Consider the following 27,844-nt stretch of genomic DNA (forward strand, 5'->3'; position numbering starts at 1 on the left):
CCCCCCTTAATTTAAAGCTATGGCCCCTTGTAATAGCTGACTCCATACGAGGAAAAAGATTCTCACTGTCGACGCTATCTAAACCCCTAATCATCTTATACACCTCTATGAAGTCACCCCTAAACCTTCTTTTCTCCAATGAAAACAACCCCAAGTGCCTCAGCCTTTCCTCATACGATCTTTCTACCATACCAGGCAACATCCTGGTAAACCTCCTCTGCACCCGTTCCAGAGCCTCCACATCCTTCCTATAGTATGGTGACCAAAACTGCACACAATACTCCAGATGTGGCCGCACCACAGTCTTATACAACTGCAACATGACCTTAGTACTCCGGAACTCAATTCCTCTACCAATAAAAGCCAGTACGCCATATGCCTTCTTCACCGCACTATTTACAACTTTGCAACTTTTCTGAATTAAACTGAAGCACAGGGGACAATAGCCCCCCAAAACATTCGCTATGGGAACATAGCACCCAGAATTGAGATGTCAGCCAATCAATCAACATTCATTTCCCTGCAGTCCAAATTATTGTTTATTTTGAAATTTGAAATTTTTGTATCTGACTGATGAGTGCAAAGTGAAAAAGCTTCAACAGTGCATTCTCTTTTCAATAACACCATGTTTTATTCTACAAAATGGGTTCTAGAAATCTGGAAATCTCTCCCAAAATGCAGTGGATGCTAAGCCAAGCAAAATCTTCAACAGTGAAATCAATAGCTTCCTTCACTATGGAAGTTTTATATTAGAACATTCCAGGAAGTCCAACAGGATTAGCTTCATGATGTGAAGAAAGTTCGTAATGCACTGTCTTTCAGATAGGTGGGTTCCAAGCTGAAGAAAATTAAATTTGAGTTTGCAGTTCTGTGAAGGTTAGATTTGTATGTTTCAAACATCAGAAAGTTATTTTGAATAGTAAGTTCAAAACAATATTTACAATAAGTCATGTGATTTTAACTAAGCAACCAGCAAGCCACCTGGGAAAATAATTGGGAGGGTGTTTATTGACTTGAGTTTTCTGACCAACAGAAAGAAAGAGAGAGAAAAGATGCTGTAAACAAGTTAATGCAGAGTGAGTAGTTCCATAATAGCAGAGGTATTGCTAGTAGCAGTCTCCAAACAGTCAGGGCTGTGGAGAAGTCCTGAGAATCTTAGAAATCACAGAAGGGGCCAGAAAGCAGAAGGTTGTGAAGGTGTCAGAGCGGAAAACATCCTGAAAGTTATGGAAATCATGAGTTTTGTGGAATCCATGTTTAGTAATAAAAGTGCCAAGTTTGCATTATATTTAAGAGTCTCAGGGTCTGATCTGCACCACACCAACCTTCTGACATTTTCTCAGATCACCACTGCTGGCACCTTGTGGTGCTTGCCACCTCTATCAGTATGTGGTTTGAGGTGGTTTTCTGCCACAAGTCCTTTGCTTTTACCGTGTTTTGGGCCTAACTGGTGATTAGTGGTAGAGAAGTGTCTACAGAAGAGGCACTATTCATACATAACACAAAGATTTACTGCAGGACAACAATAAACACAACTACATTTAGTCAGGCATAATTAGTAGGACCTTAAGGAACTGTTGCAGGTATATCCGCTCCCTCTGCAAGCTTCAGCAGAACTCCTTACCTCCACTCACCCAGGCTGGGTGCAACATCAATCAAATCAACAGAGCCAATGTAACATGAACAATGACCTCTTCAGAGTCATGTCTTATGCAATCAGGCAAGGCAAGATAAACTACGGACTATAAATTCTACATAATCAAAATCATTACCTTACCATAAATTCTTCCATAAATCAACTCATGGAATCATGCAAAATATATTTGTTTGTTGACTTTATCTGAGTCTTACATGGCGTTCCATTCATTAATAACCAACAAGCTCCACTGCATCTAATAACGCTTTGCCAAAAGGTATGTCCATTTGCTCTTTTCTATCCACCCCAGCTCCAGGAAGCAGCCACCATATCCATTTGGATATACCTCAAGTGTACAGTCACGGAGTCATAGAGATGTCCAGCATGGAAACAGACCCTTCAGTCCAACTCATCCATGCTGACCAGATATCTAACCTAATCTAGTCCCATTTGCCAGCACTTGGCCCATATCCCTCTAAACCCTTTCTATTCATATATCCATCCAGATGACTTTTAAATGCTGTAATTGTACCAGCCTCCACCACACCCTCTGGCATCTCATTCCATACACGTACCACCCTCTATGTGAAAAAGTTGCCCCCGTAGGTCTCTTTTATATCTTTCCCCTCTCACCCTAAACCTATGCCCTCTAGTTCTGGACTCCCCCATCCCAGGAAAAAGATCTTGTCTATTTATCCTATCCATGCCTCTCATGATTTTATAAACCTCTATAAGGTCACCCCTCAGCCTCTGACACTCCGCAGAAAAGCCACAGCCTGTTCAGCCTCTCCCTATAGCTCAAATCCACCAGCCCTGGCAACATCCTTGTAAATTTTTTCTGAATCCTTTCACAATATCCTTCCAATAGGAAGGAGACCAGATTTACACCCAATATTCCAAAACTGGCCTAACCAATGTCACGTACAGCCACAACATGACCACCCAATTCCTGTAGTCATTACTCTGACCAATAAAAGAAAGCATACCAAACACCTTCTTCACTATCCTGCAACTCCACTTTCAAGGAACTATGAACCATCACTCCAAGGTCTCTTTGTTCAGCAACACTCCCCTGGACCTTACCATTAAGTGTATAGACTTGCTTTTCTAAAATGCAACATTTATCTCAATTAAACTCCATCTGCCATTTCTCAGAGCATTGATCCATCTGATCAAGATCCCATATTATACGCTGATGTAACCTTCTTCGCTGTCCAAAACAACCTCCAATTTTGGTGGAATCTGCAAACTTACTAACTATGCCTCCTATGTTTATATCTAAATAATTTATATTTATGATGAAAAGTAGTGGACCCAGCACTGATCCTTGTGGTACACCACTGCTCACTGAGATCTAACTTTGCTAACCAGTCTCCCACGTGGAACCTCATCAAATGTCTTACTGAAGTCCATATAGATCACATTCACCGCTCTGCCCTCATCAATCCTCTTTGTTACTTCTTCAAGATCCTTGTGGTACACCACTGCTCACTGAGATCTAACTTTGCTAACCAGTCTCCCACGTGGAACCTCATCAAATGTCTTACTGAAGTCCATATAGATCACATTCACCGCTCTGCCCTCATCAATCCTCTTTGTTACTTCTTCAAAAAACTCAATCAAGTTAGTGAATCATCACTTCCCATGCACAAAGCCATGCTGACTATCCCTAATCAGTCCTTGCCTTTCCAAATACATGTAAATCCTGTCCCTCAGGATTCCCTCCAACAACATGCCCACCACTGATATCAAGCTCACTGGTCTATAGCTCCCTGGCTTTTCCTTACCACCTTGCTTAAATAGTGGCACCACGTTTGGCCACCTCCAGTTTTCCGGCACCTCACTTGTAACTATCGATGATACAAATATCTTAGCAAGGGGCCCAACAATCACTTCCCTAACTTTCTATAGAGTTCTAGGGTACATCTGTTCAGGTGCTGGGGATTTATCCACTCTTATGCATTTCAAGACATCCAGCACCTCCTGCTCTGTAATATGGACACTTTTCAAGATGTCACCTTCTATTTTCCAATGGTGCTCACGTTTGCTGAAGACATTGATGCTGACATTGTGAAAACTAGCTGAAAGTTCATTTCATTAACACAAAAAGCTGAAGTGGCAAACAGTTCAAGATAAACAAAGACTTTGTGCTATTCTATTAACAGTGACACCCATATTAATGAACACATTTGTCATCTTAAACAATGCTTGCTAGGATTGTTTCCTGTCAATATGAAGACAGGAAAAACAATGTGCCACTGCTGCATTATTTGAAAAGTCAGTCATTAGCTGCAAGATGTTTTGAAAAATTCCAGATGATAATGAACATGAAATAACATTGCTCCTCCCTCTCGAATTTAGTCCTGATCCATCTCCAAGTAATTATTTACAAATAAAAACACACACATTTCGTGGAATCTTTACATCTTGCACTCATCAAGACAATCTGCAAGAATTCCTTTACAATGATATTCTTGTCAATTGTCTGAATGAGTGCAAGACAAAACATTTTAACATAAATGTGGCTTTTTCATCAATTCTCAAGTTCTGTACTACCGAATAATGAGAATTACTTAGAAATGCATATGAAGTTTACAAAATCTTTCCAAGTATGAAATAGTCATAGACTGAGTTCTCCTGTGGATTATGGGAACCGCACATCAGGGCCATGTGCATATCCTAAGTTTGTGGGGTTCGGTAACATGCTCATTGATTTTTAATTTTACTGTCAATTAGTCAGCTCCCTCTGTCTTCCCTGCACAATTAGAGATGATATGTAGTATATGGATGCAGAACCAGAGGGACAGTAAATAGCACCACTCGGAAAGGCAAAGGCATTGTACAACAGTCAGAAAGCAGGCACCAGAGATTAAAGGCACTCATCTAAAGGTCAAAATTACATCAATAGCCTGAATCTTCTCAGAGATCAGTGTGGAAGGGAAACAGTTACGACAACCTATGGATATAGGTTGCAATCTTTCTGATTATGAAAACTCAAATCTTCAAAATCATATTTTTGTGCTCTAATCACCAAATGTGAGGCCATTTTTGTTACATTGCCAGGTTCCCAAGACAGTGGGAGACCTGTGTGCTGTAAAGTTTCACTGCCCAATCAGAATATGTGTTAATTGTTCCTTCAGTTGCCTAACTTAGCCACCAGCAAAAGCCACTGATTCTGGAAGCTCACCTCAAAGCAAAGTCGACACAGGCAGGGACATATCGGGATTTAATCGCATTGCAGTACATTCTAAAGTTTCAAGTCAATACCAACCCATGGCCACAGCTCCTGAAGATGTCTCTACAAGGTTGGCAAATATCCAGCCTATATTTCCTTTGAATAAAAGATTTTTTTTATCTAGCCATTGTGAAAATAGAAAAGACTTGTATGACTCAGGGATCACACTCATAGGAATGCATGAAATCAGAGAAGGAGTAGGCCATTTGGCTTGCTCTATTACTCAACAGGATCATAACTGATCTATCATCATGTCACCTTTCCACACTATTCCTATATCACCTTGCATCCAAATACACACTGATTTGTCCTCAACGACTAAGTATCCACTGCTCTCTGTGGTAAAGAATTCGAGGTGCATAATCCTCAGATATATGAAATTTCCTCTCATCTCAGTCCTGAATGGCTGACCCTTACTGCAAGACTGGAACTCCAAGTTTTAGATTCAACAGCATTTAGCTTGTAAAGAACCTGAAGAGGTCCACGGGCTGAGCTTTGCTGGCCCACTGGAGATGGACTACAGGAGAACAGAGTAGCTCCCCATGGCAACAGCACTGCTGGTGCACAATGGCCATCTCCTCATTCCCTGCCATGCTTCGGGACCCACCTTTTAGCTTGGGCAGCAGTTGTTGGAGGATGGCCACTGTCCTGCAGAGGTATCATGACCGCAGGGTGCTGCTCCAGGAAAACATGTTCAATTCACTTTCTACCCTACAGGTTGGATCTGAATTCTTCCAGAAATTTCAGTTCTATGTCTTTCAGTTAGATTACTTCAGATTCTTCTAAACTCCCAGAGTACAGGCCTTTCTTACAAAATTACTCTTCATAGAGTAATCTCCTTGTTTGGGTTGGGTTCCAATCATGTGTAAATGTCTTTCCTCATCTGTCGTAATCATGTTGCCTCTACCATGAGGCACACAAACTACTAGTAGATATTTTAGATTCAATTTAATAGAAACCTTGTGGGGATCTATCCTCATCCCAGGAACAAACCTAGTGAATCTCTGCTGCACTTCCTTTGATCTAAGCATATCTGTCCTTGGGTAAGGGGGCCAAACAACACTCAGTTCTCCAGTTGATTACTGCCCAGTCTAATCATAGTGCAACTTCTCACAATCCATCTCCTTCTCTAAATGCAATATAGCATGTGCCTTTTCTTAATTGGCTCCAGATTCCAACATTTCTTGCCCATTCCTAGTTGCCCTGGAGAAGGTGATAGTGATCTGCTTTCTTGAAGGGCTGCAGTCCATTTGCTGTAGATAGACCTACAATGCCATTCTACAGGGAGTTCTAGGAATGTGACCAAACCTAATTTCTTGCTGTACCTCTATGTTAACCTTTTACAATTTATTTACAAGATCATAATTTTCCCTCTAAAATCACTTATTTACCAGTATCTCGGCAATCTGAAAACATTCCGATTTATTTTGTCTACAAAATGAATACTTTGGCACGCTGTATTCCACCTGGCCTTTCATATTTAAGTCAGTCTGTTTAGGTTTAGATTAGATTACTTACAGTGTGGAAACAGGTCCTTTGGCCCAACAAGTCCACACCGCCCCACCGAAGCGCAACCCACCCATACCCCTACATGTAGCCCTTACCTAACACTATGGGCAATTTAGCACGGCCAATTCACCTGACCTGCACATCTTTGGACTGTGGGAGGAAACCGGAGCACCCAGAGGAAACCCACGCAGACACAGGGAGAACGTGCAAACTCCACACAGTCAGTCACCTGAGGCGGGAAGGTGTTAGTATGCAATCAAATCTGATACTTCCATGCTCTGCTGAAAACATAACTCGTTGCCTATGATTTTATCCTTTGGATTAGATTTTAAGTTGAAACCAGTTTAATTGTTCTGTTACTTCTGGTCATCACTGAAAATCCTATCAAATAACCTAATGGAAGAGAGAATGTTTCATCTACAATCAACAGACTTATTTATTTACTGAAGACTATTTCTGGCAACTTACTACATCCAAATTCTCCATTACATGTCTATTTTTTGGAATGTTTCAAACATGTAGTCAGTTCAAACCACTCTTTTTACTTCTATAAGTAAAATGTTGAGGGCAGCACAGTGGCTCAATGGTTAGCACTGTTGTGTCACACACCAGGAGTCTGCACGTTCGCCCCATGCCAGTGTGGGTTTCCTCTGGCTGCTCCAGTTTCCTCCCATAGACCAAAGATGTGAAGGTTTCATGGATTGGCCATGCTAAATTGCCCAATGTCCAGGTATATGCAGGGTAGGTGGATTAGCCATGGGAAATGTAGGGTTACAGGAATAGGGTAGGAAGCTGGGTCTGGGTGGGATGCTCTTCAGAGGGCCAGTGCAGACTGTCAGGATTAGACTCATAGAGATGTATAGCATGGAAACAGACCCTTCCGTCCAACTTGTCCATGCCGAAAAGATATCTCAACCCAATCTAGTCCCACCTGCCAGCACCTGGCCCATATCTCTCCAAACCCTTCCTATTCATATACCTATCCAGATTCCTTTTTAATGCTGCAATTGTACCAGCCTCCACTACATCCTCTGGCAGCTCATCCCATACACGCACCACCCTCTGCATGAAAAAGCTGCCTCTTAGGTATCTTTTATATCTTTCCCCCCCAATCAGCTTTTGAAAATTCTTGCCTAATGCCATCAAAATTGCCCTTTCTCCAATTTAGAACTTTAACTTTTAGATCTGGTCTATCCTTTCCCATCACTATTTTAAAACTAATAGAATTATGGTCACTGGCCCCAAAGTGCTCCCCCACTGACACCTCAGTCACCTGACCTGCCTTATTTCCCAAGAGTAGGTTAAGTAGACTGTAACTTAACTTGTTTATCAAAACGCAATTCTTCTGTCAAAGTATTACTTGAACGTATGTATGAACAAAATGCAGACCCACTCACACCACTTTGATGTTTACTGACTTCCATTGCATATTTATCATTCGGTGGTTCTTTCATGATAGAATAGTGTGATTTTCCTTTCTCTGCATCATATTTCTGCTTATATTGTTTCTAATAAGAAAAAAAATACACATTAGTAGAATTTAAACAGGGATAAAAATAACACACTAATGTTTATATCTTTTAAAAACTCCCCTTTTTCCCCATTTTGGATTGCAGACATTTTAAATCATATTCAGTTTCTCACAATGTTATAATTTATTTGATGGAGTAAAATAATGAAAAAAATTGGGACACAAAATGATAAAATTACACCACAACTTGAATGGATGTAATATTAAATAATCCTCAAAAACAGGGAGGGGTTGTGGTAAGTGATTGAAAGCTCTTAGTTCTTTCTGATACAAGTGGCACAATGTGAACTTACTGCACTTAATGTGAATCTAAGAATTAAATTACTCACAGCAAGCACATCAGCTAAAGACATTCACAATGCTGAGTATAGTATTAATATTGCACTCTTGGTGCTATCTCAACTCGCTCCTTATATTGCACGCAGAACTTATTTGGCATAATATGTTAGTAACAATAGACTACATCATTATACCTCACTCTAAATCTAAATTGCAAAACTTCTTTCGCAAACACAGTATCTATGGTGGCTGGCATCTGCGCGTACAAGCACTTAGAACTTTCTTTTTTCACAACTTCTTTGTACTTAGTCTGAAATTAGAGAATAGTTTATTAAAGTCAAGTACTTTTGCCAGGATTAATAGATGTTCATGAAATTAATTTTTGTAACATTGCATAAATTGCTGAATTTTATCTTTTTCAAAATTTCTAACATCAAGTAATTTTCACAAAATATTAACAAGAAACAACTCTTTGGGTTTATTAATTAGAGTTAAATCACTTATTTTTCATAAAACTAAATGGTTCATCTGGTTACTAAACTCTTATTTATGAAACAAATCAGTAATGCTTCTTCTGCTCTACGATTATTTCTGAGTGGTTTTTCTCATGACTGAACATTTCATTTATCATAAAATGATAGAATACTTATTTTACCATTGACCAATTATGGATGATATGCTACAGGTTTACAGAATTCTTTGTTTCAAACAGTTTGTTCTCCAAATTTTGCCCCAGACCAGTTAGAAGTTTGACCTTCCTGCTTAAGGGCTGAGGGAAACATTGCTGGGTTTGGAACAGAGAAGGAAGAGCTTGTTAACTGCCTTGAGGCAGACTACAGCCAACGGTTTGATGGGAAAGTGTCAAAAATAAAACCTTATTGATGCTGACCAGCCACATGCAATTGATTCCCTCTTTTTTAACCCACAAATTCCATAGACCAACATGTTAGGATTATGTTTTGCAAATTTTCAATCCATACTATTTACCCATTTGTCCTAATATGATATAAGTTAATTAAAGTAGCTTAACAACACAGACAATAATCTTGCACATATTAAAAGTAAACTTCTTTACAATTTACCTGAGAAACAAGGAAAGATGCATTTTTCAAACACTGCTGTTCGGGTGTATTGGACACAAAAGTATACTTTCCTTTTGACTTTACATATTCTTCTTTGTATTTAATCTTAAAAAGAAAATCAATGTCACTAACAAAAACTGAAAAGCACTCACTCAGTAACTTGTAAGCAAACTTATACCTCCCTCCACTTTAACAAATGCACTGTTCCATTTAACCATGCAAGTCATTCAATTTATTACATTCCACTAGTATTGAAACTGCTGAGACTTTAAGAAAATGGTGAACATGATAAAGCAAGTTTAAAACAGTCCAAATAATTTAACACCAATCAACTGAGCACATCATTGACACAACATGCAAAGTGAGAACCTACAACTTCCTTGTGGGTTTTAAGGAGTATTGATCATGTGAAATTCATCAAGATAATGTTTCAACAGAAGTACTTACATCGCTTATCTGATCACTACATTTCTGGGCAAACTCAATACTCCTGTCTTTCACAATGGGTTCACACAGACTCTGAGAAGAAAAACCAACACTACTAGAATATCTTTTCATTAAAAGTTACTGATATATAACAGAGCAAGTGTGAAAGTTTTAACCTCTTCCAGTACTTCTTCTCCATCTCCTTTGCTGTTATTATGGACCCTCATTATTTTTAACAAATTAAAAAGTCTCTCAGCAAATTTTTCGGGAGCAGCAACCACTTTGCAGTAGCCTATTCTAACATCCACTATGAAGAATACAGTTTAAGACCACATCCTAATTTAGCAAGAATTCAATGGGGTGAATACAAAAACTTCACAGATGGCCCAGTGGCCAATTGTCCTTTGAAGCTAATAATTTTTAAAAGATAAAAACTTATTTTTAGACCCAACATAAATTATGCTTGTATGAGTTAAGAATTTAGTTAATGTTGAGGAAATCTGAATAGTTTAAATTCACTCCTAGCTGAGTATTTTGCAGTCAGAATGACTATGAAGGAATTTTGTTACTCAGGAATATGTGTCGTACATCTGTGCTCTGTTTAATCATTTGGTGATGTTGAATGTCCTATCCATACTAAATGGGAGCAGAATACCCAGCTTGCATACCAATAATAAATATTTTATAGTCGCTAGAGATCTTGCATGGTAGGCAACAAATGTGCCTTTATTTAACCATATGCAACAGTACAATTTGATGAGAAGAACAGATACAATGGGACGATGTGCCTCTTTCTATATTCTTAAATTCTGATGCTGTGGTAGCTGAATTGGTAACACTCAACCTCTGAGTTACACCATCCTGGGTTTAAGGCTTGTCTAAAAAAATCTTCAGTGTGATATTTAGAGGGGGCTGGACTGAGATTCCTTTAGCATGAGACAACAAACAGATGCCCCATCAGCCTTATAAAATCATATATTACAGAAGATGTCTTTGGTCCATCAAGTCTATATCACAAAGAAAATTGACTACCTACACTAGTCCCACTGTCCCATACTACGCCCATAACTTTGAATGTTATGGTATTTCAATTGCTCGAGTACTTTTTTTATAATGGTTGTGAAATTTCCAGCTTCAACAACTCCCTGAGGCAGTGGATTCCAGACCTGACCATCCTCTGGGTGAAAAGGAATTTCAAATCCCCTTTAAACCTCCTATCTTTCACTTTAAAACTATGCCCCCGTGTTACTGACCCTTCAGCAAAGGGGAACAGCTGCTTTCTATCCATCTGTTAATGCCCCTCATAATCTTAAACAACTCTATCAGGTCCCTCCTCAACCTTCTCTGCTCTAAAGGAAACAACTCAAGCTTATCCAGCTTATCTTATCATAATGAAAAGCTCCATCCCAGGCAATATCTTGGGGAGTCTCCTCTGCACCCCCTACAGCACAATTACATCCTTCCTACAGTACAGAGACCAGACTGCACACAGTACTCCAGCTGTGGTCTAACCATAGTTATGTACAGGTCCAACATGAGCTCCCTATTCTTAAAATATATGCCATAACTGATATAGGCAGATATCTTGTATGCTTCTTTAACCACCCTATTAACCTGTCCTGCCTGTGGGATTGGAGGACAAGCACCCAAGACCCTGCTGTTCCTCTGAGTTACATACTGTTTACCATTCATTAAGTACTCATTTTTCTTGTTCCTTCATGCAAAGTTTATCACCTCATATTCCAGTACAAGATCCCATGACAGGAATTTGAAATAGAGTAGGAGGGTTAACCTCAGTGTTCTGGTCAGTATTTATGCCTCAGTTAATATCACAAGAAGCATCATCAGCTCATCAAGGTCACACTGTTTGTGGGAGTTCACTGTGTGCATATTGGAAGCAGTGTTTCCTGCAATACAATAGTGACCACATTTCAAAAAATAATTCGTTGGTGTATAGCACTTGGTGACAGCAATGGTCATAAAAACCACTACATAAATGCAAGTTGTTGTTCTTCCATTTCAAAATTTAAGCTGTCCTTCTTGATTCTAACAGACCAAAATATATATAGTCCTCCCCAATGTGCCACTGAATGTTAATAAATATCACAGGATCATAGGAACAGGAGTAGACTATTCAGTAAGACGAGCCACCTCTGCCATTCAACACGGTAACAGCAAATCAAACACTTCTACCTTTTTGAATTGGAGTAAAACATTTTACCCACCTCCTCCCCATTACCTTGTGTGCCACTGCTAATCAGAATTCAGTCAATGACTGCCTTAAATATTCTCAAAGACTGAGCTTCTACAGCCTTCTATGGTACAGAATTTCAAAGGTTCAAATATTTGTCTTTCTCTCAGGCTAAATAGCATCCCTTTTATTGTTAAACTGTGCCTCCTAGTTCTCGACTTCCCAATCATGGAAACATCTTACCTGCATCAGCCCTGTGTATCATTGCAGGTATATTGTCAATTCCAATGAGTTCAGTTCTCATTCTTCAAAATTCTAGAGAATACAGGCCCAATTTGCCCAATCTCTCCTGATAATCAAATCGATTCATCCATGGAACATGTCTGGTGAATCTTCATTGCACTCCCTCTATGACAATAACTTTCCTGAGGGAAGCAAACCAAGTTGACACACACTACTCCAGGTGCAGTGTAACCAAGTTCTTATACAATTGACAGTTGAAAATGTGTTGCTGGAAAAGCGCAGCAGGTCAGGCAGCATCCAAGGAGCAGGAGAATCGACGTTTCGGGCATGAGCCCTTCTTCAGACCCTTCCTGAAGAAGGGCTTATGCCCAAAAAGTCGATTCTCCTGCTCCTTGGATGCTGCCTGACCTGCTGTGTTTTTCCAGCAACACATTTTCAGCTTTGATCTCCAGCATCTGCAGTCCTCACTTTCTCCTCTTACACAATTGAAGCAAGGTATAATTACGCCTGTACTCAATACTTTTTACAATAAAGGCTAACATTCCTTTAGCCTTCCAAAAAGCTTGATCACCTAATGCTACCCTTCAGTGACTGATGGACAAGGATATCAAGGTCCCTTTCCAGTACATTACCTCCTGTCCCATGTGCTTTAATTTTTTTAATCAACCTCCTGCAAAGGACTGTTTCAAGATCCTTCTGAAAATCAATGTATATTACTTCCATCAGCACTTCTTTATAAATTTTATTTGTAACATATTCAAAAAGACAAGTTTGCCTCACAATTTCAAGCCGATTCTGCCCAATCAGATCATTATCATCAAGTGTCCATTTATCTCAAACTTTATAATGTATTCTAGCATTTTCCCTAACACTGATGTAAGGCTGAAAGGACTGTCATTCACTGTTTTCACTTTCATTCCCTTCTTAAATAATAGGGTGACATTTGCTAACTTCTAATTCACAGTAATCATTCCCAACATCTGTGCATTTTTGAAGATAATCATCAATGCATCTAACCATCACTAAAGCCACCTTCTTCAATACTCTAGAATGAAGATGGTCAGTCCTGGAGATTCAGTAACTTTCAGCCCCATTTATTTCTCCATTGCTGCCTTCTTATTAATGTTAACTTCCTTCAGCTCTTCAGTCTCCCTAGTTACTTGGACCTCCGGTACTGGGAGATTTCTTGTATTTTGCTCATTAAAACAACACAAAGTAATAATTTAGCTTCTTTGAATTTATTTCCCATTATAAATTCTCTCAACTCTTCATGCAACAGACCTATGTTAGTTTTAGCTGACCATTTTCTTTGAACTGCCTATTGAAGCTTTTACAGTCCATTTTTATGTTCTTGCTAGATTTCATTCTTATTCTTTTCTCCCTTAGCTGATGAGTTTCTTGGTCCTCCTTTGCTGTATTCTTTTAACCTCCCAGTCCTCAGAATTACTGCATTTCCTGGTAACCATATAGGACTTTTCTTTTAATCATATGCAATCTTTAACTTTCATTGACAGCCATAGTTTACTGACTTGTTAAATCAGTTTTTGTAAGTTGAAAAAATTTATAGTTGTTGTCAGCCATGTACTAGTTATTTAAAGACTATCCGTTACCGATGTATGTTATTTTCACAGATCACCTCAGTCTATTTGTGCCTCATGCAGCATTCCCACTAATTTTTTTTTAAACTCACTGTGCAGGCCTCCATGCAAGCAATTCTGGAACCAGAAGTCAATGCTGTGAGCAGCACCCTGATCAACGTTTGTAAAAACCTTGGAGTAGCCGCAAGCACAGCTGAGAGGGAACATTACCCTTGTGCCTTCATAATTTCCCTTAGTCATATTTAACACCCTTGTTTCAGATTGATCTACCTCACTTTCAAACATAAGGGTGAAATTCTATCGTATTATAGTCAATCAACCTAACCAGTTAATTTATATTAATTACATAATGCATGTCCTCTCATTGGCTCCTTAACATACTGCTCTAGAAATTCACCCCTAATACACTCTAGAAATTCAGCTTCAGTGCTCAGTTGGTTTCTGTAATCTATATGCAGGTTTAAGTCACCTATGGTTACTATGTTGCCTGTGCTAAAAGCTTCTCTCATCTCCTGTTTTGTACCATACCCCACTGACACATAAATAACTCCAGCCAATGTCTGTTGTCCCTTGCTGTTTCTTAGCTCCACCCAAATAGATTCCACAATGCTTTTCTGATTGAGATCCTTTCTTGCTAGTATACTGATCCCATTCTTATTATCAACACAATTCCACTCTTTTAACTTGTTTAAACATTGAATATCTTTGAACATTCACTTCCCAATCCTGGTTACCATGCATCCATGTTTTTTATGCATTTTAGAAGAGAGAAACTCTTTTCCAATGGATCTAAATATTTAATATCTCACAGTAGACAAGAAGAATGAGAGAAAACTTACTGAAACAATGAGTTTCTGAAGACATATATTAGCACATCAAGGTGGTTTCCCCTTGTGGAAGGGTATAGGATAAAAGGGCATAATCTCAGAGCAGGGAATAATACAATTGGAACAGAGATGAGGAGGAATTTCTTCTCTTAGAATTCTTTACCTCAGAAGACTATAGAAGCTGGGTCATTAAGTATATTCAAGACTGAGATAGACATTTTTAATCAGTAAGGGAATCAAGGGTTATAGGGAAAAGGCAGGAAAGTGGAGTTGAAGATTTATCAGCTCAGCCATTATCTCACTGAATGGCAAAGCAGATGTGATGGGCTGAATGGCCTACTTCTGCTCTTATATCCAAAGATTTAATGATCCTGGTTTGGACAATAGCAAGTCAGTTAGGAAAATATACTAGAATGGACACAATTTTCTCAATGTTGAGAATCTCATAAGTTCAATATTTCAGTTAAAATTTTAAAGGCCGGATGAGGATCTCACTAGTGAGAAGTCTATTTGCATACATTAACCTCATTATTATTGAATATTGTCTTGTTTATATGCATGTTCCCTGCTCCAGGACATCTCTGCATGGCTTCCTCAGGGTAGTGTCCTCAGTCCAACTATCTACAGCTGCTTCCCTCTATCATAAGTTCAGAAGTGGGAATGTCATTGATTTTGGACATCAGTTCCATAAAATTTTAAAAGGCTACACCTTATGTTGATAAGGCTATTAAAAAGAAAACTCATCCAGAATTGAGTCTTATGGAAAGTAAAAGTTAAAACAATACTAAACAACCAGTAGATTTGAGGCAGTGTGTGCAATTCTGAGTTCCAGGTGTCTAAATAAATTGAGAGATTTGGGACATAGTAGGAGAAAGGTACTTACACAGCAGGCTGAGAGGATATTTAATTTCTCAATGAATTTACTGATGAAAGCAAATAGAGTCATAGAGATGTACAGCACAGAAACAGACCCTTCGGTCCAACTCATCCATACCGACTGGATAAAAAACTCAGCAGGTCCGGCAGCATCCTTGGAGACAGAAACAGGGTTAACATTTCAAGACCAATTTGAGTCTTCATCAGAACAGAACTGAAAAATGGTGGTTTTCATGTTGTACACAGAGGGGTGGGAGGGGTGAATGGAACAGATTGCGAGGGTACTGCCAGAATAAAAGGCAAAGGGAGTGGTAATGACAGTAAAAGGAATGATAGAGATGTAGAGTGATAGATGGGAAAAGGAAAAAAATGGATCTGCTCTGCTGAGAGCAAAGTCAACAAGACACACATAAAACATGGTTGGGCAGTGGGGGAATGTAGGAAAAATGGAAGTGATGTTTGGGACCACAGACAGTGAGGAAGAGAAAGGGTCTAGTGTTATGCTTTCTACAGTCGCATGGGAGGGTGCCATAGAACTTGGGAGGGGGCTTTGATGAAATGTTGGGAGTGATGAAAGAGTGGACCAGGGTGTCATAGAGGGAATGGTGGTATGCCGGTAGTGGAAGGGAGGGGATGATATGTTTTGGTGGTAGTATCCTGCTGGAGGTGGTGAATTGACAGGCACTTTGCTTTTCACAGTCTGAAGTTAATCATTGCTTGCAGGTTTTTAATTACATCTTTAATCCGGCTGTTTTGATTTACTTTCACATCCATTTCCATGCTCCTTTATAGCTTTTTTCAATTCAAAAAGCAATATTGCTGCCTTGAAGGATGCTTTCATCCTAATTAAAAATGCAGATAAACTGAAATGTCACCACACAGCACAGCTGAAATAGATGTCTAACTAATCATATCTCCAGCTATCACAAAGAGGGGGTCACCTAGACTTACAGTAATGACCATATGTCTTTATTTGGATTAAAACCCTGAAGTTTCTTTATGCCACTTTTTTGTTTAGAAAGTCAAACAGTAAAAGTCAATAAAACATCTAAGGAAATACTATGGTTCAGACACTTTCCAGACATTCCCCGTTTACTTCATGCACAAAAAACCCCAGAAAATAGACAACCACTTTTCCTAGGAGCCAAAACATGACCTTATAAACACAAAATGATCTGAAGGCTACATTCTTAGGGTGAACAATATATCTCTACTCTAATTCACATAACTTAAGCTTAGACGTTTTGAGGTTTGAAGAAATTGTTAACAATATATTGTAACTCGGACTATAAACCATAAATTACGTTCATACATTTATCATGTAAAATTAACAGAAGCAATAGAAAACAAGCAGGTTAATAAATTTTACTACAAAGTGCAGTTATTGATCAAAAAAACATTTCAAAAGACTCACTGGCTCAGGTTCATCATGGTAATTTTTAACTTACATCAATTATGGATTGAGGAATTTATATGCACAATTAAACAGTGCTCCCTCTAGACCCCGTTCAGAAATGGCATGGTGAAGTAGTAGATCTGCAAAAACCTAGAAAGGGGTAATGGTATTTTGGTTCTCTCTGCTTGAATATTCAACATTTAATTTGCCCACACAGAGATGATTCATCTCCCCCTTTGACATAACATTATGCACAGAAAAACATTTTCTAGAAATTCCCTCAGCCAATCTGTTTCCAGGCAACAGTGAACAAATTTAAACAGAACATAGAAAAATACAGCGCAGTACAGGCCCTTTGGCCCTCGATGTTGCGCCGATTCAAGCCCACCTAACCTACACTAGCCCACTATCCTCCATATGCCTATCCAATGCCCGTTTAAATGCCCATAAAGAGGGAGAGTCCATCACTGCTACTGGCAGGGCATTCCATGACAGTCTTTCCTCATACGATTTTTCTTCCATACCAGGCAACATCCTGGTAGACCTCCTCTGCACCTGTTCCAGTGCCTCCACATCCTTCCTATAGTATGGCGACCAAAACTGCACACAATATTCCAGATGCGGCCGCACCAGAGTCTTATACAACTGCAACATGACCTCAGGGCTCCGGAACTCAATTCCTCTACCAATAAAAGCCAGTACGCCATATACCTTCCTCACCGCACTGTTTACCTGGGTGGCAACTTTCAAAGATCTGTGTAACTGGACACCAAGATCCCTCTGCTCATCCACACTACCAAGTATCCGACCATTAGCCCAGTACCCCGTCTTTTTGTTACTCTTACCAAAGTGAATCACCTCACACTTTGCTACATTGAACTCCATTTGCCACCTTTCTGCCCAGCTCTGCAACTTATCTATATCTTGCTGTAACCTGACACATACTTCCTCACTGTCAACAACTCCACCGACTTTCGTATCATCCGCAAACTTGCTCACCCAACCTTCTAGCCCCTCCTCCAGGTCATTTATAAAAATGACAAACAGCAATGGTCCCAAAACAGATCCTTGCAGAACACCACTAGTAACTGCACTCCAAGGTGAACCTTTACCATCAACTACTACCCTCTGTCTTCTTCTTGCCCTTCACAAAACCATGCTGACTATCCTTGATCACATTATTCCTATCCAGATGTTCATAAATCCTATCCCTTACAATTCTCTCTAAGACTTTGCCCACAACAGAAGTGAGACTCACCGGCCTATAGTTACTAGGGTTATCCCTACTCCCCTTCTGGAACAACGGAACCACACTGGCACTATTCCTGTAGACAACGAGGACATAAAAATCAAGCCAATGGCTCTGCAATCTCCTCCCTTGCTTCCCAGAGAATCCTGGGATAAATGCCGTCAGGCCCAGGGGACTTATCTATTTTCACACTTTCCAGAATTTCCAACACCTCTTCCTTACATACCTCAAAGCCGTCCATTCTAATTAATTGTGACTCAATATTCACATAGTCCCCAATTAGAATAACTACAAAAATTCCAGGGAAAAAAAATATAAAAACTAGCTTCTCTGTTGAAAGCATGAGACTTTTGATCCATCGCAGTAAGAGAAATTAACATTACAATGTAAGATGATGCAAACCTCTCTTCACCATGTAATATAAAAGGAACCTTGCTGGCAGATTTTTGATCTAATTAAGCATGGCTTTCAGAGCAACTACATTCTAAAATGCACAGAAAGATATGAAAAGGATTTACAAAGGTCATATGGAGAATGGCAGGTTACTGAACCCAAAATGTTAACTCTATTTTATCGCCACAGATGCTGAGTTTCTCCAGTAACTTGTTTTTTTTGTTTGTTTCAGATCTCTAGTATCCATTGTTCCTTAATTATTTTACAACAGGATGACCATTGGATTTTAATGAAAGCTTAGAGAAACACTGGTCAGAGAAAGCAATGCCACAGGAAAACTAGAACATAGCAGCTGATGCAAAAACCACCTCATGTTAAAAGACCAGGGGACACATGAGGAGCATTTGAAGGTCACAATATTACATTTGTTCTCATCCATATTGAACACTATATTCCATTTTGGTTCCACAATAGCGTTGAAAACACATATGCACATGCTTTGAGCCATGCTATTTTTTAGCATACACCCATGGAACATCTGCCAGTAATATGCAGAGTGGGCAAATCACAAAGTCAATCAACATGGAATATTGGTCTGACACAATCACTGCTCTTTTGGAGCTCAAAAGCTCAGCTGATGCATCCTTTGATGACAACATACTAAGAGGATGACGAAGCAACCATGGCTGACAAGAGAAGTCAGGTACACCAATACAGCAAAAGAAAAAGCATTCTATGTGATAAAAATTAATAGGAATCCAGAGGGTTGAGCACCCTTTAAAAACCAGCAGAGGAAAACAAAAAAAATCAACAAGGGTGGAGAAGATGAAATAAGAATATGTTAGCTAGTAACATAAAAGAAAATTGCTGGAGTTGTTTAGATATATAAAAGGAAACAGAGGCAAGAGTGGGCATTGGACGACTGGAAAATGAGGCTGGAGGTGGAGGAACAGTGGAGAAACTGAATAGGTACATTCCATAAGTTTTCACAATGGAAGACACCAGTAGTACACCCGAACTTCAAGAGAGGCAGGGGCAGAAGTCAGTATTATGGCCATCACTAAGTAGAAGCTGAAAGGTCTGAAGGTGGATAAATATCTAGATTATATGGACTACACCACAGTGTTCAAAAGGAGACAGCTAAGGAGATTGTGGGGGCAATGGCAGTGATATTTCAAGAAACACTGGAGTCAGAGACGGTCCCAAAGGATTGGAAAATGGCTAATGTAATATTCCTTTTTAAGGAGGGAGGGAGGCGGAAGACAGGAAACTATCAGCAAGTTAGCCTGATCTTGGTCATTGGTAACATTTTAGAGACCATTATCGAGGATGAGATTGCAGAGTCCTTGGAAGTGTATAAAAAATAGGCCTAGGGTATCACAGCTTCATCAAGGGTAGGTCATGCCTGACAAATCTGTTAGAATTCTTTGAGGAGGTAATGAGCAAGTTAGACAAAGGATAGACATTGGGTGTGATATACTTTGATTTCCAGAAGACCCCTGAAAAGGTGCCATTCAGGTGGTTAGTAAATAAGATATGAATCCATGATGTTAGGGACAAGGATAGAGGATTAGCTAACTGGCAGAAAGCAGACAGTAGTGATAAAGGGGTCTTTTTCCCGATGGCTGCCAATGACCAGGGGAATTGGCCTCGTTCAGTGTTAGGGTCACAGCTATTCATGAGATATTAATGATCTGGTTAAAGGAACTAAGGGCATTGTTGCTAACTTTGCAGACGACACAAAGATAGGTGAAGGAACAAGTAGCCGAGTGGGGAGACTGCGGAAGAACTCAGACCGGCAAGGAGAATGAGCAAAGAAGTGGCAGATGGAATACAATGTGGGAAAGTGTGAAGTTCTGCACTTTGGCGGGAAGACTAGAGACAGACTATTTTCTAAATAGGAAAGGCTTCAGAAATCTGAAACACAAAAGGGACTTAGGTGGTTAGTTCAGGAGTCTCTTATGGTTAACATGCAAGTTCAGTTTGTAGTTAGGAAGACAAATGCAATGTTAGCATTGATTTCAACAGGGTTAGAATACAAGAGCAGGGATATACTGCTGAGGCTGTATAAGGCTATAGTCAGCCTGAAATCAGAATACTCTGAGCAGTTTTGGAAGATATGCTGGCCATGGAGTGGGTCCAGAGAAGTTTATAAATGTTAAGCAAGGAATTTATGTTGAACTTGTATAGGACACTAGTTCAGCCTCAGTTGAAGCGCTGCATCAGTGAGGACTCCCACAGTACCTTCCTCCTGATGTACACCATTGCTCCACCACCTCTGCTGGGTCATTCACAGATCACAACTGTAAGTATTGGTCATCGTGAAAGAAAATATCAAAGGACCACAAGATGCAGGAGTAGAAGTAGGCCTTTCAGCCCACCAAGTCTGCTTTTCCTATCAATGTGATCATTGCTAATCTGATAATCCTCAACTCCATTGTTTTTGTTTTAGTTCTGAAGAAGGGTCAGTGGATCCAAAACATAACTCTGCTTTCTCTCCATAGATGCTGCCAGAGCTACTGAGTTTTTCCAGCAATTTCATTTTTGGTCCACTTTCCTGCCATTTCCCCATAACCTTGAATTCCCTTGCTGGTTAAAAAAAGATCTGTTTATCTCAGCTTTGAATATATTTAACAAACCAGCTTCTACAGTTCTTTGCAGTAAAGAATTCCACAGGTTCACTACCCACAGAAAAGAAATTCCTCCTTGTCTTGTTCTTAAATGTGCAATCCATGATTCTGAGATTATGACCTCTGGTCCTAGACTTTCCCGCAAGTCCACATCTACCCTGTCCCATCCCCTAAGAATCATATATGCTTCAATAAGGTCACTGTTAAATTTCAATGAGTACAAATCCAACCTACTGAAATCTCCTCAAAAGACAGTGCCTTCATACCTAGTATCAGCTTAATTGACCTTCTCTGGACTGCCTCCAATGCCAATATATCTTTCCTTAGACAAGGGACCCAAAACTGTAGCCCAATTGTAGTCTAACTAGTGCCTTGTATGCTTTAGCAAGATTTGTCTACTTTTATACTCTATTCCCTTTTCATTTGCCTTCCCTATTTGCTAGCTACTTGCGATTTATGCACAAAGGCCCCCAAATCCGTCTGTGCTGTACCTTCATTTCCTTTTTTTTTTGCGTCGCGCATGTGTTGTAATTGGAAAACAACAATCTAATCAAGCTGCTTAGGTGGCATTATAAATTGAATTAAATGGTTTTACAACCATCTTTTAAAGCCTGATTACATTATTGCCTTGTAATCTCTGTGATCTATTTATACATTGTTAATTTTATGAAGTACAGTTATTAAAATGAACTTCCTTTCTGTGTCAGCAGCTGATCTCAGTACAGCTGCCAGCACACTCCACATTATTGTTAGACAACTACATTCAGTCGTTACAAGTTTCTCCACAGATGGATCTGTGCAATCGCTCTGAAGTGGATGTTCACCAGTCCTCAGAACAAAAATGTTCTTCATATTATTTGATGCCTTAATTCTCCACTGATATTGTAGGAATCAGTTTCCTCACCCAACTACTTTGGAAATGTCAGGGAGAATGTTTCCAACATGCCCTTTATCCTTGAGCAGACAAGTTGTCCAGAAATGGAGAAGGAAATGTCTGCAAATCATTGAAAATTCTATCCCATTTCTATGGGCAGACAAGAATGCCAGTGTGAAATCTGAATGAAGAGCAGGAGAGTACTGTGGTGAAGTAGGAAGAAGGAAGAGGGGGAAAAGGCTGGCAGTATGAACTAGAAAAGGGAAGGAACAAAAGATGCCAAGTCTTTTTCCTAAAGATGGTGAATTGAAAACTGGAGGGCATAGTTTTAAAGTAAGAGGGGAAAGATTTAAGAAGAAACTGAGGGGCAACTTCTTCAACAGAGAGTGGTGTGCATATCGAATGGGCTGCCAGAAAAAGTGTTGAGGAAAGTACAATAACAACATTTAAAAAACGTTTGGATAACTCCATGGATGGGAAAGGTTTAGAGGGATATGCAGGCAATTGGAACTGGCTGAGTGTGCACCATGGGCCAGTTTGGGCCAAAGGGCCTGTTTCTATGCCATATTACCTCATGACTCTAAGAACTGGGGAGGAGGGGATACAGTGCAATATAAAGGCTAGGAAGAGCTCATTTGTCTTTAAATTGTCATAGCCATAAAGACATTGAACAGATTCATCAAGAATACAGATTCATATTAACCTGCAACTGAAGGCAAAGGTTGACAGTTTTTGCCATGATCTTCAGCCACATACTGGTTTCATCTGCAAATATACACTATCGTACTCAACATTACAACCAAATATCATAAGCTTATGTTCAGGGTCATCTGAGTTTATAGATTTGGATACATAGATGCACCTGGTTTGTATTCACTTTCCACGTTAGCAGTGCATGCACTGTGTAGAGGTTTATGTGTATGATTGATTAGAAATAAGAATATTTCACGAAGACAATTTTAAAAACTAATATCACTGCCTGAGTCTTACCCATGGGCAGGAGGAAAATCTCCACAGATTCTTCAGTATGAGGGCTCTAAGCCAGTTAACGTCTGTGGCTTATTTTAACTGATCAGGTCTGACTCCTGTGCAGAACTAATTGGAATGGCTTTATGGCCATTGAATGCCAATCCATAGGACAGATATTTGAAAACAATCCCAAGCAAAGAAAGTAATGCATTAAAAGCAGGTTGGGCAGATCATGGTGGAGCAGACTGAAGGAGATAGCCAGGAGTGAGGAATGCAAGGTTCTCTATGCAGACCAGGCAACAACTGCTCTGATTCGGACAGAATCTTTTAGAAATGAAGATAAAATCCATACCAGAGTCTCTGCTAGCCTGATACTATTTGACAAAGCATGTCTTGCAATATGAAAATTATGTTCAGATGCAAAATTAGGTTGTCCATACCAATATTTTAATATTAACTTGACCCTCTACATGGCTTTGATAGCAGCCTTCATTCTCTTGAAAACAAAATTAAAAATGCAGGGGCTGGACAGCTGGGGAAACACAGCATGTGACCACCATTTTAAAGTCCTGCCTGCTCCTTTCTTAATGAGTAGACAAAGCTTAAATCACAGTTCGTATTTACTGAGTGTTATGAACAACAGGATAAACCAAATACCATTCAAAAGAGCAAAATCTGAAATTTAATAAAAGCTAGTCTTATAGCAAACATGTACCGATTGTTCTAAAAACCCAACAAGTTCACTAATATATTTCTGAGAGGAAGCATCCATCCTTATCTGGTCTGGCTTACATGTGACTCCAGTCTCACAACAATGTGTTTGACTCTTAACTGCACTCTTGCAATTATGGATGGGCAATAAATACCCACCTAGCCAGTGATGTCCATATTACATGGACAACTAAAATAAAATTGTATAACTGCCATTTATCTTATTCCTAATTAAGATAGTCACCATTGTCTTACCAGACCATAGGACTACTCTTTGATTAGAGGAGGTGGCTTATCTTGAGGGTCACCATGCCTCAGGTGAAAGGAGAGGTTCTGGACAGTCCAAACACATTTGACAGTGAAAGTACACTTTTGGTGGAAATAAACGTATCCTTGTATTTGTGGATTGTGAGGGTGGAAAATTGAATTCCTGGAATGCAAAGGAATTACTATGCGATTTTTTTGTAGGGTAGTTAAAAGGTCAAAAGAACTACAAATTATCTGCTGTTTACAAAAGTCAAATGGCTTCGTAGTGAACATAAGCTTTTTTTTACAGAAGAGATAAGGGTGGAGTCATATTACTTTAATGGTTGGGCAAATATATTTGGAAAAACCATCCTGGATGTGTGCTTTGTTTCCTAGCAACAATCCCTGGCCTGAGGTAGTTTGTGTCTTGTCACTGCCTTGCAGCTGTGAGCAGTTGGATTAAATTGGCAAGAGGGAAAACTGTCCCCTTTCTCAGCAAGTAACAATATGATTCTCAGAGAAAAGCAGTTGGAGAAATAGCTCAGTGATATATATCCTGGGAATAAGAGAAAGCTGCAGGAATCAATATCTCTGACATCCTCATAAATGCTGAAAGGTAAACTGCTAACTCAGTCATGAGAGCCATGTCCAACTGACCCTTGAAATTAGGGTCGACCGTCACTTTGAGTTGATCACAACATGGTCCTGTTGACAAAAAAAAGAACTGTGAGAGAATCATTTCATTCTACCCTTTCAGCTTGTACTCTTGATTAACAGGGCTTTGCCCTGTTTTTCCAATCATAATGCTCCGCAGAGCTGTTGTCTCATCCTGTCTGTATATTAATCTGAGTGTGTTTAGGTTAAACAGACATAGTTTCACCCTGCATAGCAATTTAGTTAATGATCCATCTTGCTGGAACCAAGAACCATAGAAATAATACAGGACAGAAGAGGGTAATTTGTCCATCTTGTCCATGCTGACCCAAAGATACCCAGATGCCCTTTTCTAATCCCATCTTCCTGCACGCAGCCCATATCCCTGCAGCTGCAGCTTTCAGCACTTAAGATGCAGGTCAAGATATTTTTTTTTTACAGAAAGAGTTTTACAGGCAGCAAATTCAAGACACCCACCACCTCTGCATAAAAATGGTTTTTCTCAAGTTAATTGTTTAAATTGTTTAAAGAGTGGGATTAGTTTGAACAATCACGTTATTTTTGAGTATATTGAAGAAACCTGCTGGAAAACAAATTGACCAGTTTGGTGGTTAAATAAAACATTCACATTTAGTATGACTAGTGGAGTTTGATTTCAAATGCACTCCTCCCATCAGAATCATATCTATTTAAAAGGTTACATATACTGAATGCCAAATGAATAAACTAGGAATTGTATCTATATGCACTACCACCTATAAATTATGAATGTGATTTTTTTCAGTTCTATTTAATATGATGCACAAATTGCATTTTCACACAGTTCAGTGCCTAACTTCCTGCATTCCATTTTTGATGTTAACCTTGCTTATCAAAATAAAATAAAAACAGGCATATTTTGTCATAATATACTTCAAAGTCTAATGGTTCTCTTCTGACAGCAACAGTTTTATTCCTATAATGAAAATATCACAATGCTGGATATTCCAGTCAGTGGTAAAGCAATGGCGCTCTCTGCTGAATATGCACAAATATTTAGGTCAATTCTAATGTGTGGATTTCCCCTTTCCGGTGACAATTCAACTCTAGCTCCAGGTTAGGGGATCTCCAGGCATCTATTAGTAGTGATGTAATGAAGCTTAGAAGCATCCAATCACATTGGAGGGTTCTGCTGATTAGCAAACCAGGAAGGTAAAAGCACTAAATGGCCTTCTTTTATAATTCAACATTTCAGACAGTGAAGCAAATTACTAAAGTTTATTAAGATAGAACCAAAACAGCATAAAATGAAATACAATCAAAATATGATTTTTTTTTAAATATAGCAGGAAACTTTGAAAAACTGATTCTCTACTGTTGTACAATATTCAGTCAGAATTCAGCAGCAATTATGAAAAATTCATAGGATAGCTCATTCCAGTTTCAACTATTTCAAGAGGCATTAACAGTGGAATTTTCAACACTTCAGTGAGCTCCGGAGGAACTCAACACTGCACCCTCTGAAGGAGTGTAAAATTTGTGTTATTCTGCACATGCGCAGAAAACCAAAGTTTCTGACAATTCCACTGGAGTAATAATAACGAATATGGATTTTGTTGCTGACATTATGAACTCAATAGCCCAGGTTTTATATTGACAACTAAAAGTCGTGACAATATTTTACTATTCCAAAGTTGTGTTAAGCAAAAAAAGTGCATGTATACATTCATATAGAATCATACCGTAAACCACTATTAAAGAAAAAATGAAATAACTTTTTTTCTAATGATATTTGAAGATGACAAAATGGATGGTGGACTGACCAGAAATAACAAGATCTGGAACAACTATATCAGGGAGTCAATGAAGAGTGTGGAAACATTGAAGAATGTTGGTGAGAGGAGACTGAAATCACATGGACATCTGCTGTGCAGTAAGAACAGACGTGTGGTCATGAGAATAATAGAGATGTGACTGCCTGGAGCAAGAAGGCAGCCTAGATCCAGATGAAAAGCTGCTCTGGTGAGGGGCAAACTCAGAAATTGGAAGAGAATGGGTAACTGAGGAGATGGAAAAGGATAGTTAACTAGCATTGTGGCAACATCAGATAAAGTGCAAGAAACCAAAATGAGGAGGTATTTCGAGATGCAATCATAGAAGGTCTAAACTTGGACAAAGTCTAACTGACTAATTATCTTGGCACTAATGGAAAAAATACTTCACTATATCTGCAAAAATCATCTTCCAATACATACTTAATTGGGAATTATGACTTTAAATGTCAGTATAGTCCCATATAGAGCAAATAACTCCTACAAATAAAACTGAAATAGATTGCTTAATATCACTGGAGGAGAAGGCTCCTCAAGTATCCCCACCCTCAATGATAGAAGAGCCCAGCACATCAGTGCAAAAAGATACAGCTGAAACATTTGCAACAACTTCAGCAAGAAGTGCTGAGGGGATGATCCATCTCAGCCTCCTTCAGTGATCATCAGCATTAAAGTTATCAGTCTTCATTCAATTCGATTCACTCCACGTGATATCAAGAAATGGTTAGAGGCACCGGATACTGCAAAGGCTATGGGCACTGACAACATTCTAGCAATAATACTAAAGACTTGTGCTCCAGAACTTGCCATTCCCCTAGCCAAGTAAAGTTACAACATTGGCATCTTCCCGACAATGTGGAAAATTGCCCAAGTATGTCCTAAATGTCCAACCCAGCCAATTACAGCCCCACCAGTCTACTCCCAATCATCAGTAAATTGACAGAAGGGGTCATCTACAGTGCTATTAGGGAGCACACTGCTCAGCGACGCCCAGTTTGGGTTCAGCCAAGGTCACTGAGCTCCTGATCTCATGACAGCCTTGGTCCAAACATGGACATAAGAGTTAAGTTCCAGAGGTGAGGTGAGAGTGGCAGCCTTTCACATCAAGGCCGCATTCGACTGAGTGTGGCATCATGGAGCCCGAGCAAAACTGGAATCAATGCATATCAAGTGGAAAACTCTCTAATGAGAGTCACATCTGACACATAGGAAGATGTTTGTGGGGTTGTTGGATGTCAGTCACCTCAGCTCCAAGACATCTCTGCAGGAATTCCTCATCGTAGTGTCCTAGGCCCAACCATCTGCAGCTGCTTCATCAATGATCTTCCCTCCATCATTAGGAAGTGGAGATGTTCGCCAATGACTGCACAATGTTCAGGATATTTCGCAACTCCTCAGATACTGAAGAAGTCTGTGCTTAAATGCAACAAAATCTGGACAATATCCAGGCTTGAACTAACAAGTGGCAAGTGACATTT

General features: G+C 39.4%; 2 protein-coding genes across 4 annotated transcripts in view; both read right to left on the bottom strand.

Annotated features, from left to right (window-relative positions):
* LOC122550023 (nebulette-like) overlaps nt 1-12,412 on the bottom strand; it is a 44,735-nt gene extending 32,323 nt beyond the window's left edge. The window contains 3 exon segments of the mRNA XM_043690428.1: nt 7,780-7,888; nt 9,273-9,377; nt 9,720-12,412. Of these exon segments, the coding sequence (XP_043546363.1) occupies nt 7,780-7,888; nt 9,273-9,377; nt 9,720-9,830 (325 nt within the window). The 5' untranslated portion in view covers nt 9,831-12,412.
* LOC122550024 (LIM zinc-binding domain-containing Nebulette-like) overlaps nt 1-27,844 on the bottom strand; it is a 387,183-nt gene that overhangs the window by 85,166 nt on the left and 274,173 nt on the right. The window lies entirely within an intron of this gene.

This window comes from Chiloscyllium plagiosum, chromosome 5, assembly GCF_004010195.1.
Source record: "Chiloscyllium plagiosum isolate BGI_BamShark_2017 chromosome 5, ASM401019v2, whole genome shotgun sequence".
In the NCBI taxonomy this organism is placed as follows: Eukaryota; Metazoa; Chordata; class Chondrichthyes; order Orectolobiformes; family Hemiscylliidae; genus Chiloscyllium; species Chiloscyllium plagiosum.